General features: G+C 38.7%; 1 protein-coding gene across 5 annotated transcripts in view; it reads right to left on the bottom strand.

Annotated features, from left to right (window-relative positions):
- Positions 1-19922, bottom strand: part of DSG2 (desmoglein 2) — a 51781-nt gene that overhangs the window by 8234 nt on the left and 23625 nt on the right. For all 5 annotated transcript variants that reach the window (XM_074022677.1, XM_074022675.1, XM_074022678.1 and 2 more), the window contains 9 exons: positions 19346-19507; positions 19058-19202; positions 18058-18224; positions 16048-16185; positions 15756-15941; positions 9000-9265; positions 5151-5293; positions 4125-4352; positions 1638-1865 (listed from right to left, as the gene is read on the bottom strand). In XM_074022677.1, coding sequence (XP_073878778.1) covers positions 1638-1865; positions 4125-4352; positions 5151-5293; positions 9000-9265; positions 15756-15941; positions 16048-16185; positions 18058-18213 — 1345 coding nt within the window. In that variant the 5' untranslated portion in view covers positions 18214-18224; positions 19058-19202; positions 19346-19507. The remainder of the gene's footprint in view (positions 1-1637; positions 1866-4124; positions 4353-5150; positions 5294-8999; positions 9266-15755; positions 15942-16047; positions 16186-18057; positions 18225-19057; positions 19203-19345; positions 19508-19922) is intronic.

The following is a 19922-nucleotide window of genomic DNA, read 5'->3' on the forward strand; positions in this document are numbered from 1 at the left end:
CTAGATTCATTTTTATGTCAAACAGCCAACAGCACATTAACTATAGCTACTATATCGAATAAGAACACTGAATTCAGCCAGTGGCAATTCTACAATTTTAACAAACATTCATCAAGTGTCTATTATGTGCCAAGTACCACGTTAGGCTCCAGGTAATCTGAGATGAGAAAGCAGTGCAAGGAATCACTGAGCAAAAGATACAGTCCTAGCTCCAGCACCTACCTACAAACTTGGTAAGCTGAGACAAGTCATTTACCGTTATGTATCTGTATATGTAGCCATAGCATGGAGACGATGGTATAAAAGTACACTGCAGACTGTTGAGTGCTGTGCATTCAGTTGAACATCTACCAATGGCTCTAACACAGTAGTCCCCAACCTTTTTGGCACCAGGGACTGGTTTCATGGAAGACAGTTTTTCCACAAGGAAGTTAGGGGTGGGGGCGTTGATTTTGGGATGACTCAAGTGCATTACATTTACTGTGTACTTTATTTCTATTACATTGTAATATATAATGAAATAATTATACAACACACCATAATGTAGAATCAGTGGGAGCCCTGAGCTTATTTTCCTGCAACTAGATGGTCCCATCTGGGGGTGGTGGGAGACAGATCATCAGGCATTACATTCTCATAAGGAACATGCAACCTGGATCCCTTGGCACGAGTAGTTCACAATAGAGTTTGAGCTCCTATAAGAATCAAACGCCAGCACTCATCTGACAGGAGGCAGAGCTCAGATGGTAACACAAGCAATGAGGAGTGGCTGTAAATACAGATGAAGCTTCACTCACTCACCCACCACTCACCTCCTGCTGTGTGCCCTGGTTCCTAACAGGCCACAGACAGGTGCTGGTCTGTGGCCTGGGAGTTGGGGACCCCTTGTCTAACAGAACCCCCCTCTGTCACTGCACTAGCCTGGGCTGCCTTGGAGGTGGCCCTCTGTCCATGTTCAGTGGTCAAGTAGAGTGGTATTTCATGTGACCTCAGGATGCAATCCCTTGTTCTTTTATAAATGGAAACCCGAGGTCTTTGGAGGGTGGGTAGGGCAGGCAGGACTGGTTGAGAACATCTTATGGTCAGGAAGGACAGGAAGTGCTCAGGGGGTCTGCCTACTTTTGGTGCTGGTGAAGAAACAAGCCAAGCGGGGAATACCAGGGAGGTGGAGCTCTGACAAGTTGACTGTACAAAGCAGAATCCATTGGAATAAACTGGGTTTGTAAAAAACCTTGCACCCATAACCCAAAGTCATGCAGCACATCTTTTCTGAGTGCTTACTACATACATGCAAGGCTCTGTTCTACACACTGGGAATACAGCAGTGAAGAGAACAGACAGCACACTGCCCTCACAGAGCTCATCGAAATGGGAATACCAGCGAAGTTTATGCCAAAGAGTAGTTCCTAAGTTACTGAAATCGGAACATGATATACATTTATAAAACAAATTTCTGAAGACTCCTATATTATGCTTTGGTGATTTACCAATCATCAATTGTTTCCCTGTTCACTCTCAAAGTGCTCTAGTGTGGTTAAAGAATAACTGTGAAGAAATCAATGACTACCATAGTAACACAACTCCAGTAGTGCACTCAAATTCCTAAAAGCACTACAGAGTGGCTTTTACAGACTTACACAGAAGGAGCAGAAAGGCCAAAATCATGAGTGCGATTGCTGCGGGTCCCAGGCCCACGTAGGAGTCACGCTGCGCTTCCCTGCAGCCGCTGCCATGCAGACACTCACAAACCGTGAGTGTGAGCATCTGCTTCTCAGGGCAACTAAAACCCTGGTTGTCTGAAATCAGGAACTGAATTTCACTTCTCCCAAGCTTTTTCTCGCTTTGCTGCAGCAGCACACTGGTACCTATAAGGTCGGGCAGCAGAAGGAAATAAAAACGAATGATTACCAAGGATGAGGCAACATTAAATTCCAGAAATGTTCTTTCATTGCTGATTATATTTAGCTCCAATTAGATACGTTGTTCTTCCTTCACTTCTCATTGAAGTGTGCTCGTTAAAATTTGTCTATAGGCCCTGAACGTGCACTTTAAATAGGAAAGGGTCAGACCCGGACACCTTACTTTCATGATGATTAGCTGTAACCAATGTGTGTGGGTCTAGGATAGCTAGGAACTGTTCCATATACTGGGAATACAGTGACAAACAAGTGGTGAGTTAATATTTCTACTGAATGACCTTTATTTTACCATTTCTTTAAAAAAAAACTTTATTAAGGCGATTTTTCAAACATAGTAACAGAGAGAAGAGCATAACCACCATGGTACCTATCCTCAGCTGTAATCGCTTCCAACAATGGGCTGATCTTGTTTTCTCTAGTCCCATCTTTTTTTTTGTTCTCAACACTATATATTTTCAAAATTGAAAAAAAATTCAAACCTACAGAAAAGTTGAAAGAATATTTTAGTGAATATTAACAAACTCTTCACTAACTGTTTATATTTTGCAACAGTGCTTTTTTGCCCTCTATATATCCACTTTTTCTTTAAGCTTCTGAACTGTTTCAAGGTAAGTTACAGATAGCATGACATTCTTCAGCATGCACCTTCTAAGATCAAGGAACATCAGCACTCTTAAACTTACTTTTTGAAATGGAGTCTCGTTCTGTTGCCCAGGCTGGAGTGCTGTGCTGCCATCTTGGCTCACTGCAACCTCCGCCTCCCAGGTTCAAGCGACTCACCTGCCTCAGCCTTCTGAGTAGCTGGGATTATAGGCGCCCACCACCATGCCCAGCTAATTTTTGTATTTATAGTAGAGATGGGGTTTCACCATGTTGGCCAGGCTGGTCTCAAACTCCTGACCACCGCGCCTGGCTTCAACTTATTATTGATAATATTCTTTAATATACAACTCAATGTATTTGAAAGTTAAATTTACTAGAATGTTAGAGTATAAGCATCAAAGGGAGGGTTTTTTTTTTTTTTATTTCTCCAGATGGAGTCTCGCTCTGTCACCCAGGCTGAAGTGCAGTGGCAAGATCTCGGCTCACTGCAAGCTCTGCCTCCTGGGTTCACGCCATTCTCCTGCCTCAGCCTCCTGAGTAGCTGGGACTGTAGGCACCCACCACCACGCCTGGCTAATTTCTTGTATTTTTAGTAAAGACGGGGTTTCACTGTGTTAGCCAGGATGGTCTTAATCTCCTGACTTTGTGATCTGCCCACCTCGGCCTCCCAAAGTGCTGGGATTACAGGCGTGAGCCACTGCGCCTGGCTGGGAGGTTTTGTTAATTCAGATCACTGAAATATATAAGAAAGGAAACTAAATATATTAAATCTGTAAATACAGTTTGAAATATTGATGGTTTAATTTGTTAATTGCACTAAACATTATTCAAACCCTCTTAAAATGATTTCAAACATTTGCTAGACTTAACACAATAAAGCTGTAAATTAAAAACAAACAAACAAACAAAAACCTGACCATTATCTATGAAATTTTTCTGAAATGAACCCTAATTGTTTACAACACAATAGTTTTCTGGATAGACTTTTCTGCATTCAAAACCACCCTGAAGGACATCTGAAAACTCACATCAACACATCATATGTTCCATGTGTCTAGATGTCCCGGATATGGACGTATGGACATGTCCACTGACATGGGGAAAGGGGAGTCAGACAACCCACTGTCACGTTGTTTCTATCATGTTCTAGCTTTGAGCTTTCCTTACTTAAACCAAGGTATCCTCAGCTTTAATCAGGGAATAATGCTAGAAGTAAGGATTAAATATGGTAATATGTAGGATGGGCTAGCAGAGTGCCTGGCACACAGCAAGTGCCCAGTAAATGTTGTTTTGAATGGAATTGTTGTTACTACACTTCAAGATTTTTAGAAGGCACCTACTACAATTGTGGTGCTGAGAAAGGCTTGGTACTCCTCATCTTACCAGACAAAACTACTTCAAGAGCTATTAGATTATTTTTCTTCTCTCCATAAGCATATAAAAGATACTACATGCCAGTAGGTTCAGGGCCTCGTTTCATAAACTCCTTTAAAAAACTATATTGGAAATATAATTTATGAGAAGAAATAGAACTTACAAATATTTTAGATATCTATCATGCTTAATATTTAGATTTCAATGTAGTTCAGTGATTTTGCTTACTTTCTTGGTGTACTATTTTCCATTTTTCTGCCATGCCAGGTGGTTTGTCAATGACAGAGAAACTGAAAGGGCCACTGTTTGGGTGTCCATCCAGGTCCTCTGCAGTAACATTCACATACTGGGCATCATTACAGATTGTCTGCACAGGCTCTATCAGTGTGGGACAGTTGTCGTTGATGTCTTCAACGTAGATAAGGACAGTGCCAGTGATGGTTTTTCTGGGATAGTCTTAAAAATAAGAGAGAAAAATTATGTACATTCTGTTCTTATTGCTGACAACAGACATAGTTTGAATTCCCTTGCCAATTTGGAGTGGAAAAGGTAGTAACCACTTAGGACATTTTCTATCCTAGATATGTTTCAAATTTGGACCAAATAGTATCTTCTAATCCACTTACCAAGTAGAAATGTGAGGTTTATCTACTGGAGAAATTACGTGCTTATTTCATCTTATTAAAAAAATCTTTTAAACATCTGTTTTTAAATTTTATCCACCCTTCCTTTTTTTTTTTGAAGATGGCGTCTTGCTTTGTTGCCCAGGCTGGTCTCAAACTCCTGGGCTCAAGTGTTCCTACCATCTCAGTTGCTTGAGTAGCTGGGATTACAGACACAAGCAACTGTGCTGGGCTGAGATTAGGTTTTTTATTTTTGAGTTGGAGTCTCGCTTTGTCACCAGGCTGGAGTGCAGTGGCGTGATCTCTGCTCACTGCAACCTCCACCTCCCAGGTTCAAGTGATTCCCCTGCCTCAGCCTCCCTAGTAGCTGGGACTATAGGTGCACACCACCATACCCGGCTTTTGTATTTTCAGTAGAGATGGGGTTTCACCATGTTGGCCAGAATGGTCTTGATCTCTCGACCTTGTGATCCACCTGCCTCAGGCTCCCAAAGTGTTGGGGTTACAGGCGTGAGCCACTGCTCCCGGCTGAGATTAGGTTTTTATACACAATCAAAACAAAGGTTTCTGATGTTGGAAAATAAAAATCTAAATACATACAACCAAGAAAAGGATCTATTTAATAACTCACCTTCTGATATGGCCACAATCTTTACAGTATATGTGCCATTTTGAACATATCTAGATTCAAAATCAGGAAGTTTTGCAAGTTTAATTTCAGATGTGACAGAATCCAGAGAGATCCAATTGTCTCTATCTTCTAATTTTACATATCTGTCATAAAACAAACATAAAATTAATTTTGAATTCTGCATGAACTGGAAATCTCTAACACCTACAGCTCTTTCAAGCTTCCTTTTCTTCTCATTAAATATGTTCTTATTACAGGCATTTGTTTGAATGTTGTTAATTTCGTAAAACCATCCTAAAAGCCCCTCTTGTTACCGCACGTCACATGTAAATTGGACCTTCCTTATTCCTGTAACATATCCAAGACATAAAATTAAGGGTGATTCTCTTCTGTCCACTAACCACTAACCCAAGTTTTTAAGTTGCTCTGCAGTCTGTCCTATGGCATTTGATTTAGTGTCCCTTAAATTTGGGTTAAACTTTTGGGGAATAACTTAGTCATACAATAAGGACTGGTGGAGAAGAGCAGTCTTATGTCCTGTTGTTTATTGGGGGTGTTAGCAACATTTATAAACATCAACTTTAAAAACCAGCGATCCCAGGGGTTGGGCGCAGTGGCTCACGCCTATAATCCCAGCACTTTGGGAGGCCGAGGCGGGTGGATCACCTGAGGTCAGGAGTTCAAGACCAGCCTGACCAAGAGGGTAAAACTCCATCTCTACTAAAAATACAAAAATTATCTGGGCGTGGTGGTGGGTGCCTGTAATTCCAGCTATTTGGGAGGCTTTAGCAGAACTGCTTGAACCTGGGAAGCAGAGCTTGCAGTGAGCCGAGATCGTGCCACTGCACTCCAGCCTGGGCGACAGAGCGAGACTCAGTCTCAAAGAAAAAAAAAAAAAGTATGTAATTAGTTCATTAATACCAATGAGTTTAACATACAAATACCAGTACCAACCAAACATATGAGTATGTTGCTTTGCTCAATCAAATTGTTAATTTATTTTCTGTTAAGTGGCTTCGAGGCACACAGGAATGAGTGGCTAATTTACAGCAATATTTATTTATAGTGCTATTTCCAATTATACACTTGAACTAAGTTTTTCTGCCTCTTAATATTGCTACCAGTAAATAATAATACATTTTGATTTTCACAATTAGTTTTGAATTTCATGTCTGAAATTTTAAAGCTTGGACATAAGTCGCTGTCTATGGTTTACCAACATTCATACTGATAATAAAGGCAGAGTCTTAGGAATAGGGATTACATTTCACAATGTGATGCTCTGTTTAATGTAAGAAATTTTCTGTTCTCTGTTGTAAAAGCTAGACATCATTCAAGTAGCATAGCTGCTTGTGTGTTATAGCAAATATCTGTAAACAACTGATACACATGAATAATCAATAAAACAGTAAATTACGACAAAGAGTCTGGAGTGCAGTAGTGTGATGGCAACTCACTGGAACCTTGAACTCCAAGACTTAAGCAATCCCCCTACCTAAGCCTCCCCAGTAGTGGGGACTACAAACCTGTGCCACCACGCCTGGCTAATTAAAAAAAATTTTTTTTTTTGGAGAGACAAGGTCTTGCTGTGTTGCCCAGGTTGGTCTTGAACTCCTGGCCTCAAGTGATCCTCCTGCCTCAGATTCTTGAGTGTGAGATGCCAGGCATGAACCCACTGCGCCCAGCTCCTTATCAATGTTTCAAAATAACAACCACTAATTAGTTAGGTGAACATTTGGAAAATAATTTAACTTGGCTGTGCCTCCATTCCTTATCTGTAAAATAATAGGTTTGAGCTGGTCTTTAAGATCTTTTCTTTCTAAAATTCTGTAACTGTGTTCTAAAGAATACAATCAAACACTAAGAAATGAAAGAGGCAGGGTTCATTATTCTTCCAGGCAGAACACACATCTTTTGATGTATTCATGGCCCCTAAAAAAAAAAAAAAAAAAAAAAAAAAAAAAAAAAAACCGCAGCCAAAAGTAAATAATTTGGTGGGAAACAGAAGCTTCAATAAGTGGCCACATATTATTGGCATATAATTAGTTTGAACATACAAGTTTCTATGTAGACAGCAGTGAGAAATGATCATATAGAAAATTCATCCTCAATTTTGGGAATTCAGTTAGGGTATATTGTCTTGTGAGGTATAGAGCTGAGAATATTAAAACTAGACCAACTAGACCACATAAGAGAAGCAGAGTGGGCCAAAGAATGTCACCAAGGCACTACAGAAAACATGGTGGAAGCTGTTTGTTAACATTATTTTGGAAAAAACGTTATTTAAGGAATTCCATGAAAAGGAGATTCACTAAAAGGAAAAAGGTTGTTGAGGAGCTTCTTCCACATTTTCATTCTTGCTACACTTGGCAAGGCACTTAAATACAATGTTTTATGAAGCACTGGTACACAGGGACTGCTATGATTTTAATGTTTGTAACCCTTGGAAATTCTTATGTTGGAGCCTAATACCCAATATGATCATATTAAGAGGTGGGGCTTTTGGTAAGTGATTAAGTCATGAGGGCACCACCGTCAAGAATGGAATTAGTGCTCTTAAAAAAGAGGCTCCAATGAGTTTCCCTGCTCCTTTGGCCACGTGAGGATGCAGCAAGATGGTGCCATCTTGGAAGCACACAGCGATACTCACCAGATACCAAATCTGTTGGCTGGTGCCTTGATGGACTTCCTAGCCTTCAGAACTGTGAGTAACGAATCTGTTGTTTATAAATTACTCGGTCTAATGTATTTTTGTTACAGCAGCTCAAACGGAGTAAGACAGGGACACAGGTGCATAAGGACACTCAAGCGACCAGGCAGCTCGGGCACTGAGCAGGAAGTCACTAACGTGTCTGGGACAGCAGGTGGGGATTCTTTAAATTCAACTGCAATAACAGTAACTAGAGCTCCATAAATAACAGCTCTGTAGAGAATGGTCTTTCCGTGGCATGGCACTGAGATCTAAGATGTACATTTACTTTGAAAATTTGAAAGCGTCACACAATAAGGTGCCACTACAGAGTGGACACAAGCCAGTCTCTTCTAACACAGTGAGCGTCTTGTAGGTTCTCAATAAATGTACTCTGAGTAAAGGTCACCATGATCAAGACAAACATAAACAGTGCAGAAGGCTCATTCATCTCTGAAACAAATAGGTTTAAACGAAGATTCATTCCCAAGATTTATGGGTTAAGTAAAGCTGGTTTCCCCATATTAAAATACATTACGTAACTTGTGTAAAGTAAATCTTGTGGATGCTATCTGGTATGTTCTTACCCTCCAATAATAATCTTTTAGGAAATAAGACAGGCGGATCACGAGTTCAGGAGATCGAGACCATCCTGGCTAACACGGTGAAACCCCGTCTCTACTAAAATACAAAAAAAATTAGCCGGGCGAGGTGGCGGGCGCCTGTACTCCCAGCTACTCGGGAGGCTGAGGCAGGAGAATGGCGTGAACCCGGGAGGCAGGGCTTGCAGTGAGCTGAGATCCGGCCATTGCACTCCAGCCTGGGCAACAGAGCTAGACTCCGTCTCAAAAAAAAAAAAAAAAGTTTTCTCCTGAACTTTTCCTTTGTTGCATTTTAGCCGTCTCTAGCCAGAACTGTTTCAGAGGTGAGTAAACCAGCTTCCTCCTCACACACAGGTGGTTAAGGAAGGTGGATTCTGGTGAAAATTCCCCCTCATCTCTCAGTTATAGACACATCTTTGGAAAATTTAACTTGTAGACCTTTGGGGAACTATAATGCTGGATTTGAAGGAATGAAGTGTTCAGATTTCATTATGATTTTTGAAAATAGGCACTGAAAATAATTTAAAATAAAGAAATACACGTGTCACTCTCTCTTACCTTGCACGGGCTAGTAGTCCAGTGTCCTCATCAAAAGCTTGAAATTTTCCAATTATTTGGCCTTTGCTTGATTTGTCCATGCTCTCGCTAACGTAAGTTGAGATGACACTGCTTTTAAAATGAATGCCTTCTTTCACATTTTTCACTTTAACCTTGATGGGAATGGGTGTAGGCTTGTATTTACTCCTAATTGACTTGTGAAAAGCTGCTTTATTAGTGACAATAACACTGAAGTCAAGATTCTTCATTTCTTCATAATCTACTTCCTAAAAGGGAAAACCAAAGGGAATTCTTTTCAAAGAGAAAACAGAAGACACACACACATATACATATACACATGTGGTTTTAATGTTAGATATAATAATTTAATGCACAGGAAATATAGCAGCACTGAATATTCCAACTCTGACACTGACACCAAGCAAATAAAAATTCTCTGTCAATCTGGATAGTCATAAATGTTAAGGATGTTTAGGAAGCATTACCAATTTATTTTTCTAAATGTTGAAATCATTGTAAATACATATATATTTTGTTCAGGCATGGTGGCTCATGCCTGTAATCCCAGCACTTTGGGAAGCCAAGGCAGGTAGATCACTTGAGCCCAGAAATTTGAGACCAGCCTGGGCAACATAGGGAGTTCCCATCTGTACAAAAAATACAAAAATTAGCTGGGCATGATAGCTCGTGCCTGTAGTCCTAGCTACTCAGGAGGCTGAGGTGGAAGGATTGCTTGAGCCCAGGGGGTTGAGGCTGCAGTGAGCCATGATCATGCCACTGCACTTCTGCCTGGGCAATACAGCGAGACCCTGTCTCAAAACATACACACACATTCATCTGTATATATGTGTGTGTGTGTGTGCATATATATTTATCTTTAACAATCTGATTTTTTTTTTTTTTTTTTTTTTTTGAGACGGAGTCTCGCTCTGTCGCCCAGGCTGGAGTGCAGTGGCCCGATCTCAGCTCACTGCAAGCTCCGCCTCCTGGGTTCACGCCATTCTCCCGCCTCAGCCTCCCGAGTAGCTGGGACCACAGGCGCCCGCCACCTCGCCCGGCTAATTTTTTGTATTTTTTAGTAGAGACGGGGTTTCACCGTGTTAGCCAGCATGGTCTCGATCTCCTGACCTCGTGATCCGCCCATCTCGGCCTCCCAAAGTGCTGGGATTACAAGCTTGAGCCACCGCGCCTGGCCACAATCTGATTTTTTTTCTAATGTAAAAAAATAGTGGGCATTCAGTATAAATCAATATTCCTTAAAATGTGTTCCATGGGTTTATTTCAGTGAAAATAAGTAGTGATAGCTCTGTGAGTTCTGTCCCTCTAATATAGCTATGTATTGCACATTAGCATATTAAAATACTTGAACTCCTGGAGTAAAGAAGAAACCTAGAGTTTTCAAATTTGTTTAAACAGAGAACCCCACTCTCCTCTTTTTTTTTAGCATAATATATATTAATATCTGGTTTGCTGTTAATTCCATAAAAGATTAACCTTTCTTCAAATAGTTCTTTGTAATAGCACAATTTCCATTTGAAATAATCAGTTCATTACTGTATACATATTTTATGGTCCAACTTTTCAATGTTTCTTTTTATAAACATTTCCATAGTATTCTACTACTTAGATATAGACAGTCATTCTATAATTAGGCATTTGGGCTATCACAATTTCTAAATATAATTAATGCTGCTGTCAACATTTTTTTACACATTATTTTTCCTCTGTTGACCTATATCCTATTACTAAAAGAATTACCTAGTTAAAGTTTACTTAGGTCCTGTTGCTTTTTATTTCTAGTGTCTCTGACCGTTTAGATGCACTGAACATTTTTGCTTGTTTCTTCGGTATAAAATTAAATATATTAGGCATGTTTACATGAATTACAGCAAAGCAAAGCTTTTCACTTGTTTTTTGGAGGATTCATTGTGAATTTCCTTCCTTTGGAGCTACCACTACTTATTTTCACCAAAATCAGTCAGTTTTCCTCTCTACTGGGCTCTGGATGGATCACAACTTCTGTCCCCTTTGAAAATATGGATCACTGTGATTTTGAGACAAGGACACAGGAGACAAAGACTAGAGAAAATACATCCTTTGTGATTGTCATATCTTTGTGAAAGCTTGTTATTTAAGTCACTCTTGCACTTGACATGCTTGTTTCATGGCATGATCTATGCCGGATGAGAAACAAAATCTTCCACTCAGATGTCATTAGTATCCAAAGGCCAAGACAATGAAAAAAAAAAAAAAAAAAAAGCTAGGTACTGGGGCGATGTGTTTCATGTTTTCCATAAATAGCCATAATGCGCCAAAGCAAATGGAAAATTTTCAGTATCTAGAGTCCTGTGTGAAGGAAGAGATCCCTATTTTTTATAATTCTGTAAACTTATTTTATCATTTCCATTTTTGCCATTTTTTAATAACATTAAAGATTATAAGTTTGTTAACTTGTTAACAAAGCTGTGAATTTTTCTCATGTGACTATTTACTATCTCTATTTCCATATTGAAAAATATCTGCTCATCTCCTTTATCCTTTTTGGACGGCTTCATTCAGGTATAACTTATATCCAGTAAAATTCACCTGCTTTAAGTGTACAGCATGATGAGGTCTGGATTTGCAGTCATCACTATGGTCCAGTTTTAGAACACCCCATTACCCCCAAAAGTTCCTTTATGTGTGTTTGTAGTCAGTCCCCACTCACGCTCCCCACTCTAAGCAATCCCAATCTGCTTTCTATCCCCATTGTTTCGCCTTTTCTAGAAATTTCAAGTAAATGGAATCATATAATATGTAGTATTTTGTGTCTGGCTCCTTACACACAGCATAATCAACAATTTTTTTTTTTTTTTTGAGATGGAGTCTCACTCTGTCTCTTAGACTGGGATGCTGTGAAGTGATACTGGCTCACAGCAATCTCTGCCTCCCGGGTTCAAGTGATTCTCCTGCTTCAACCTCCCAAGCATCTGGAATTACAGGCGTGCACTACCACATCTGGCTAATTTTTTGTGTTTTTAGTAGAGACAGGTTTTCACTGTGTTGCCCAGGCTGGTCTCAAACTCCTGAGCTCAGGTGATTCCCCAACCTTGGCCTCCCAAAGTGCTGGGATTACAGGCGGGAGCCACCATGCCTGGTCCATAGCATAATGTTTTTGAGGTTCATCCGTGTTGTAGCTTGTATGAGTACTTCATTCCTTTTTATTGCTCATGAGTATTCCATTATATGAATACACCACATTCTGTTTATCTACTCACCAGCTGATGGACATTTGGACCTGCTATTAGTTTTTTTATTATTATGACTAATGCTGCCATGAACATTTGCATACATGTCTTTGTATAGACATGTTTTAATTTTTCTTGGGTGGAAACCTAAGAATCAAATCACTGGGTCATATAACTACTCTTGTGTAACTTTTAAAAGAAACTGTCAAACCGCCTGTATCATTTTACATTTCCACCAGCAATCCAGTTTCTCTATACATTTGCCAATAATTGGTGTTGTCAATCTTGTTGACTGCTATTGTCTGAATGTTTGTGTCCCCTTAAAACTCATGTGCTGAAATCCTGACTCTCAAAGTGATGATATTAAGAGTGGGGCTTTTCGGAGACCTTGGGATCAATGTTCTTTTAAAAGATGCCCAGTGGAGCTTGTTGGATGTTCCGCTATGTGACCATACAAGAAGAAGGCACTGTGTATAAGCCAGAAAGCAGGACCTGCCCAGACACTGCATCTGCTTTGATCTTGGGCTTTCCAGCCTCCAGAACTGTGAGAAATAAATTTGTTGTTAATAAGCTACCCAGATAATGGCATTTTGTTGTAGTAGCCCAAACGGACTAAGACATTCATTTCTGCCATTCTAGAAGGTAAAGTGATATCTCTTATAGTTTTAATTTGATTTTCCCTAATGACTAATGGTGTTGGCACCTTTTCATGTGGGTATTTGCTACTTGCGTATCTTTTCTGTCTAAATTCCTTTCAATGGAATCTGATTGCTGCCCGTATAATTTGGAAGCAATTCATTATATAATTGAGACAGTGACTTTGTAATTATCTCACTCGGTTGCTTTCATTTTAATACTCATTTTATTATTTTTTTTTATCTACATCCTTCTTGATAGAAACAACTATATCCCTTTTTTGTGCTATCATAGTACACTAAAAACACAGTCATGCATTGCTTAATGATTTGAGAAATGCATTGTCTAGCAATTTTGTTTAGGTGCAAACATCACAGAGTGAACTCACACATACCTAGATGGTAAAGCCTACTATACACCTACACTATATGGTATAGTCTATAGACTATATGGTATAGTCTATTGCTCCTATGCTACAAACCTGTATAGCATGTTACTGTACTGAATATTGCAGGCAATTATAATACAATAGTAAGTATTTGTGTACTTAAACATGCTTAAATATAGAAAAGGTATAGTAAAAATATGATAGTAAAGATTTGAAAAACGGTACAGCTGTATAGAACACTCACCGTAAGTGGTGCTTGCAAGACTGGAAGTTACTGTGAGTGAGCGAGTGGATGGATATGAAGGCCTAAGACATTACCATACGCTACTGTAGACTGTAAGTACTGTACCTAGGCTACACTAAATTAAAAAAATACTTTCTCCAATAATAAATTAGCCTTAGCTTACCATAACTCTATAAACCTTTTAATATTTTCTTAACTTTTTGACTCTTTTGTAATGAGCCTTAGCTTAAGACACAAACACACTGTGCATCTATACAAAACGATTTTCTTCCTTTACATCCTTCCTCCGTATTTTTCAGCTCCATTATAATTTTACGGGGTCATCGTCATATATGTAATCTGTCACTGACTGAAACGTTCATATGTGGCACATGACAATTCTATGCTAGCACCTCTGTCATTCATCAATATCTGTTTCTCCTTGTGTGTGCAATTGGCTTTTCTATCTCAGGTATCTGGCATGGTCATACCTATAATTGACGGCTAAAATTATATTTATACACAAGCAGATAAACTGATTTTGTCTCGAATGACATGATCCATTTCTTCAATAATCATGAGTTCTTCCCTTTAAACATGATGTTATTCAATTTTCCTCTGCTTTTAAAAAGATGGCTTAAACACATATAGTAGCTGTCAATAAGTAGTGCTCAATTATCATGAAACCTCAAATTAATGCTTCTCTATTCTGTTATACATTTAGATCACCATTATTCCTCTTTCCACTGTCAGAGTTTTACCCAGTCTGTTATATATTAAGTTTTCGTAAGAATTTAGAAACTTCTGGAATCAATTTTTGCCTATGTGTAACTTAATGAAATAGTATTTTGGAACTGTAGCTTTGCATTTTATTTTAAAATCTGGTAAGGCAATTCTAATATAAGCTACTTAAAATACACTGATATTATTCCTTACCTATTTTGTGACATACAAATCCATCCTGTTTTATATATATATATATATATATATATATATATATATATATATTTCTTGAGACGGAGTCTCACTCTGTTGCCCAGGCTTGAGGGCAATGGCACAACCTCGGCTCACTGCAACCTCTGCTTCCGAGATTCAAGTGATTCTCCTGCCTCAGCCTCCTGAGAAGCTGTGATTACAGGCACGCATTACCATGCTTGGCTAATTTTTGTATTTCTGGTACTAGAGATGGGGTTTCAGCATGTTGGCCAGGCTGGTCTCGAACTCCTGACCTCGTGATCCGCCATCCTCAGCCTCCCAAAGTGCTGGGATGGGATTACAGGCGTAAGCCACCGCGCCCAGCCCATCCTGTAATTTGACATAAATGCTTAATATCCCTATTTAGTTCAATTTTCCCTTCATTGACTCAATTAAGCACAAGAACTTAGTATACTATATTTCCAAATGTGAGCCTCATACTAATATTAGAATCACAAGTGGATTTTTAAATCCACTTGGATTTAAAAAGACAAGTTCCTGAAACCTGCCCAATGAAACTTTTTGTTGATGAGACCAGGAACCTGCATTTTTGGCATGCAGTTTTATGAGGTGATTCTTAGGCACACTTAACTATCAAGTTATCACAGCTTTTATTTTTAGATGTTATTAGTGAGGTCTGGGTTTACTGGTTTTGTTTCAGGTTTTTTATTTTTATTTTTTTGAGACAGGGTCTCTGTTGCCCAGGCTGGAGTGCAGCGGTGTGAGCACAGCTCACTGCAGCCTCCACTTCCTGGGTTCAAGCTATTCTCCCACGTAAGCCTCCTTAGTAGCTGGGACTACAGGCATGTGCCGCTTTGCCCAGCTAATTTTTGTATTTTTTTTGGTAGAAGCAGGGATTTGCCATGTTGTCCAGGCTGGTCTCGAACTCCTGGGTTCAAGCGATCTGCCTGCCTTGGATTCTCAAAGTGTGGGGCCTGGCTTTACTCTTAAGTAAATAAAATCAGAGGTAGTAATCGAGGGGATACTCATAGAGGCAAGAGGTTGTGATGTGAGAATGTGATCGCCAGGTATGAGCTGCAGGAAAGCCTGGAAATGAGCTAAGCAGTAATGATGCTGGTTCCATGCTGTCTGGCTAGGATTAGAGTCCCCTGATATGAATTTGAACCATAATGTGACCACTTCCTAACCATAGAACTTGGGTAAATAGGGATGGCTCCTTTCTCAAACAACTGTAGTGCTAGTTAATTGAGTATGGAAAGCACTTCTCAGTGTTCAGGGCTTAGATACATTAGATTCCTTTCCAGCACCAACTTGGCCCATGCTAGTTTTGAATACTTAGTACTTACCTTAATAAGGGTCACAATTCCTTCATTAGTTTGAGCATCTGTTTCTATGTGGAAATAACCCCCTTCATTTCCTGATGCAAATGTAAAATTTGCTAGCCAATTATCAGAACCTATTTCGTCTGCATCGAATACTTTTATGCGTGTAACTTCTACATTGACTTGATTTTCTTCAACCATCCCTTCAAGCTGCAAAACATGAACACATGATTTTTCAATGAAATACAAATATAAGTGATATATTTTTAGTTAGGACTAAAATATAAATAGGTACAGTTATAAGAATAATAGTTACCACTTTATTTTCTACTACAGGTATATTGTCATTGACATCCAAAATACGAATCTGAACTTGAGCTTGTTTTACAGGCTTGTCAGTAACTTCTCCATTGCCATCTCTTGCTTCTACCGTCAAAGTGTAGCTGCTGTGTTCCTGCAGAGCAATGAAAAATGTCCAGCTGGGTGAAAAGAGTCACTCTTCAATCTGGCTTTCTGGTTTTAGTCCAGTTTATCATGTACCACAGTATATTTTATTTACAAATCAGTTTTATGATCTGCTATTATTTGTGTGAAGATACTATTTACTTGCAGTCAGAGCTTTTGCAGAAGAACAGAAAAGCCTCAGGAGTTGCAGACAGTCAAATTCTTCAATATGTCATTGGTGATATTATCAGGAGAAGTCTGCACAAAGGAGCCACGGTTGAAAATGTAGCTTATTCTCTGCTGAAAGTGAGGTGGAACTGTAGGAATTGGTTCTTTCTGTCCCGCACTTCATTCTCAGTGAGGAAAACCTGGTCCTAAATAAACTTGGCTAGTGAAGGCAAAACTGGGTGAACTTTGTCCAGAATTCCCCAGAGATTTGATTCTTATAGTACGTGTCCTAGAGAACGGCTTCTCAGATGTCACTTCTTTTCTTCCATGAGGTCTCCTTACTATGGTTCTGTTCAGTGTGGCTGGAATTTAGGATGGCAGGTAGTGCCAGGGCTTGGGGTCCTGCATAGGGCAGAAGCACTCATTGCACAGCAGGACACCAGGACCCTGGAGCCAGCTGCCTGGGTTCCAATTCTGGCACTGTCACTTACTGACTGTGTTGGACACGCACTTAATCCCTTTGACCTTTGGGTTCTTTATGTATAAGATGAGGATAATAAGTGAATCTGCCTCACAGGGTTTCTATGTGGATTAAATGGGTTAATCCATAAAAAGGCTTAGAACAGTACCTGGCAGAAGGTAAATGCCCAGTAAGTTAACAGCCATTATTATTGGTTAAACTTTCTGTCCTTTAGAAACAGCAGCTTGTTAAAAATCACACTACCAATGCAAAGTAACACGTTTCCATTCTAATTTTATGTGAAAAGGTATAGAGTAGAATTTTAGATGAATCATATTCTTTAATTTTACAAACATCCCCTTAAGCCTATTGGGCGCAATCCTTCCAATTTGGGCAGAATTAAATCATTTTTCTAAGAAATACTGAACGTAATGCATTTGGATGATGATTTATATCTGATGACAAAGAGTGTATCTTTAGGATCAATGACACTTTACTCTTGTACCCTGTTAAAACCTTTATGTATACATCATTTAAAAAATCTTCGATCTCCCCTTTTTATTTAAAAATTTCCCTTTGAGTTAAACAAAGTGAAATCTTTGAGAGAAACGCCTTCCTAGTAAACCTACTCAAATTTTCCTTCAATTTGGGATTTAGAGTAATTCTCTCCTTTATAGATACTTTATTCTCTAACTAGGATTCCTGTTTTCATCCCTTTCCTCACCGTCTCCTATGTACTAGCAGTGTAGGAGCCTCCTAATGTTTCGTTAGAGAACTGCAAACTGAGAAACGTTTTAGGAATCTCTAGTAAACAAAACCCTGATAGGAGAGGCCCTAGAAGGGTGCTGTCTTTATGTAATTTTAAATCTTCTAGTAGTCACATTTTAAAAAGAAACATGTGATAACAATTTTAAACAAGTATATTTTATGTAATCCATGATATCTAAAATATTATTTTAACATGCAATGATCACGAAAAACATTAACGTCATATTCTGCATTTTTCATATTAAGTTTTTCAAATCTGGTGCCTATATTACACATTCAACACGCATACAGCACATTACAATTTGGGTCAGTCACATTTTAAGTGCTCAATAGTCACATGGCCCATATTGAACAGCCCATCCCTAAAAGAGAGTAATTCCAAGAGTTATCCTATGGATAAGGAATACAGAACAAAATAAGAAAAAGAGAGGAGAAACTGGAAAGGATACAGAGTTTAAAGATGGGCAACATAACATATTAATTTACCTCTCTGTCCAAGGTAACACTGGTTGTATAAATCTCTCCTGTATCTTTATTTAGGTAGAACACTGGAGGATAAGCAGGCTCCAGAGATACGATCCTATAGGAAATTTTAGAATTCAGGGTATTGGGCTCATCTGCATCTGTTGCATTGATTTTCATCACAAGTGTATCTGGCATTAGAAATAAAGATGTCTAAGATGAAACGCAACTTTAAACACACTTACCTGTTATTTTATTTATAATTTTAGCTTGTTCCAAAAAAGATTTCAGGTGCTTATCAAAATCACATGACCACAATATAACATTTAACTGGATGAGGACGTAAGCGTGAATGGAATACAACAGGAAAAACAAGATGAAGGCAAGGCTGAGGGTGGAGTCATGAAAAATTGCTATATAAGGTGACAGATTTGTTTATAATAGTATTAGTAGCCAATACAAAGAAAGTAACATGAACAGGTACACGATCCTGATATTTATTAAGATACAAACAAATCAGGAGAAGCGTAACTATTCTTTATATCATGGTCCAAAAGAAATCTCTCATTCGAGTCCTCATGAAGAGCACTGTGTTGAACAATGTTGTGAATAAACCTTACAGTAAAAATAATACAAGTTATAGGTCAGCAAACTATAGCCAAAGCTGTAGGGCCAAAGCTAACCAGCCGCCTGTTTTTGTAAATAAAGTTTTATTGGAACACAGCTAGGCTCATTTGTTTACATATTGTCTATGGTGCTTTCCTGCAGAGAGCAGAGTTGAGTAGTTGCTACAGACACCTTATCTGTCACATTAATCTACCCTATCTGTTCTGAGGGTAAAAGCAATGGCATGTAAAGTCCTTTAAACCTATAAGGAAAGCAATTCTCAACCTAGAGTGAAAGGTTTCTTATTTGTTCTGTAGGTAATACTCAACTTTCACTAAGATATGAAATTTAGTGTTTATTTACAGCAGGGATAAAATAATCTTAGTATTTATTTAAAAAAAAAAAAAAAGACTCTTACGTGCTGCACTCAACTCTTCAACAGACCCAACAAAGACATCCTGTGTGAACACTGGTTCATTGTCATTGATATCGAGAACCTTAATGCGTAGCTCTAAGGGTTTCTCTACATTGTTTCCTCTTTCATCCAAAGCGTAACCTGTTAGCTGAAATCATGACATAAATAATAAATAAGATTAGATGTAAGCTAAGAAAACTAAATTACCATACTATGAAAAAAAAAAAAACAAATGATACTTATTATGAAAGGAAAACTACAAACTAATAAATGTAAAATTATTCTTCTTACCAGAAAAAATGGTGTTTCTTCTCGATCAAGAATGCTGGTAATATTCAGTTCTCCAGTGTCTTTATTAAAGACAAATATACCAAAAGGTGGCTCTGTAATCCCTTTTCCAGTGTATTTGTAAGTAACTTTGAGTCCTCTTTCTTCTGTAAGATCAGAATGTATCTAACATAAAAATAACAGGAATGTTTCAGGTTGAACTCTCTGTAATTTACTAGATTTGATCTTAGCCAAAAGCCTGAGAAGAGATTCTCTGTAATTTATAGGTATATATTTGTATGGACAATTTCCTTCTGAAGTTCTTTGGTAATACAGGCCAGAGATGACAAGACTTGGACTAGGGGAATGACAGTGGAGTTGAAGAGAAGCAGCAGATTTGGAATATATTTTTGGAATAGAACTGATAGTGTGTGGTACATTTTTGGCTTGAAAAACGGGAGAGAATTATAGCGTCAATTACCAAAATGGGTAGAACTTACGAAGAAAAGCTTTGGGGGGAGAAAAATGAAGGGTTTATGTTTGTGCATGCCAACTTTGAAATACAGAGTAGCAACACTATCACATAATTTATCAAAAAAAC

Source organism: Macaca fascicularis, chromosome 18 (assembly GCF_037993035.2).
Source record: "Macaca fascicularis isolate 582-1 chromosome 18, T2T-MFA8v1.1".
In the NCBI taxonomy this organism is placed as follows: domain Eukaryota; kingdom Metazoa; phylum Chordata; class Mammalia; order Primates; family Cercopithecidae; genus Macaca; species Macaca fascicularis.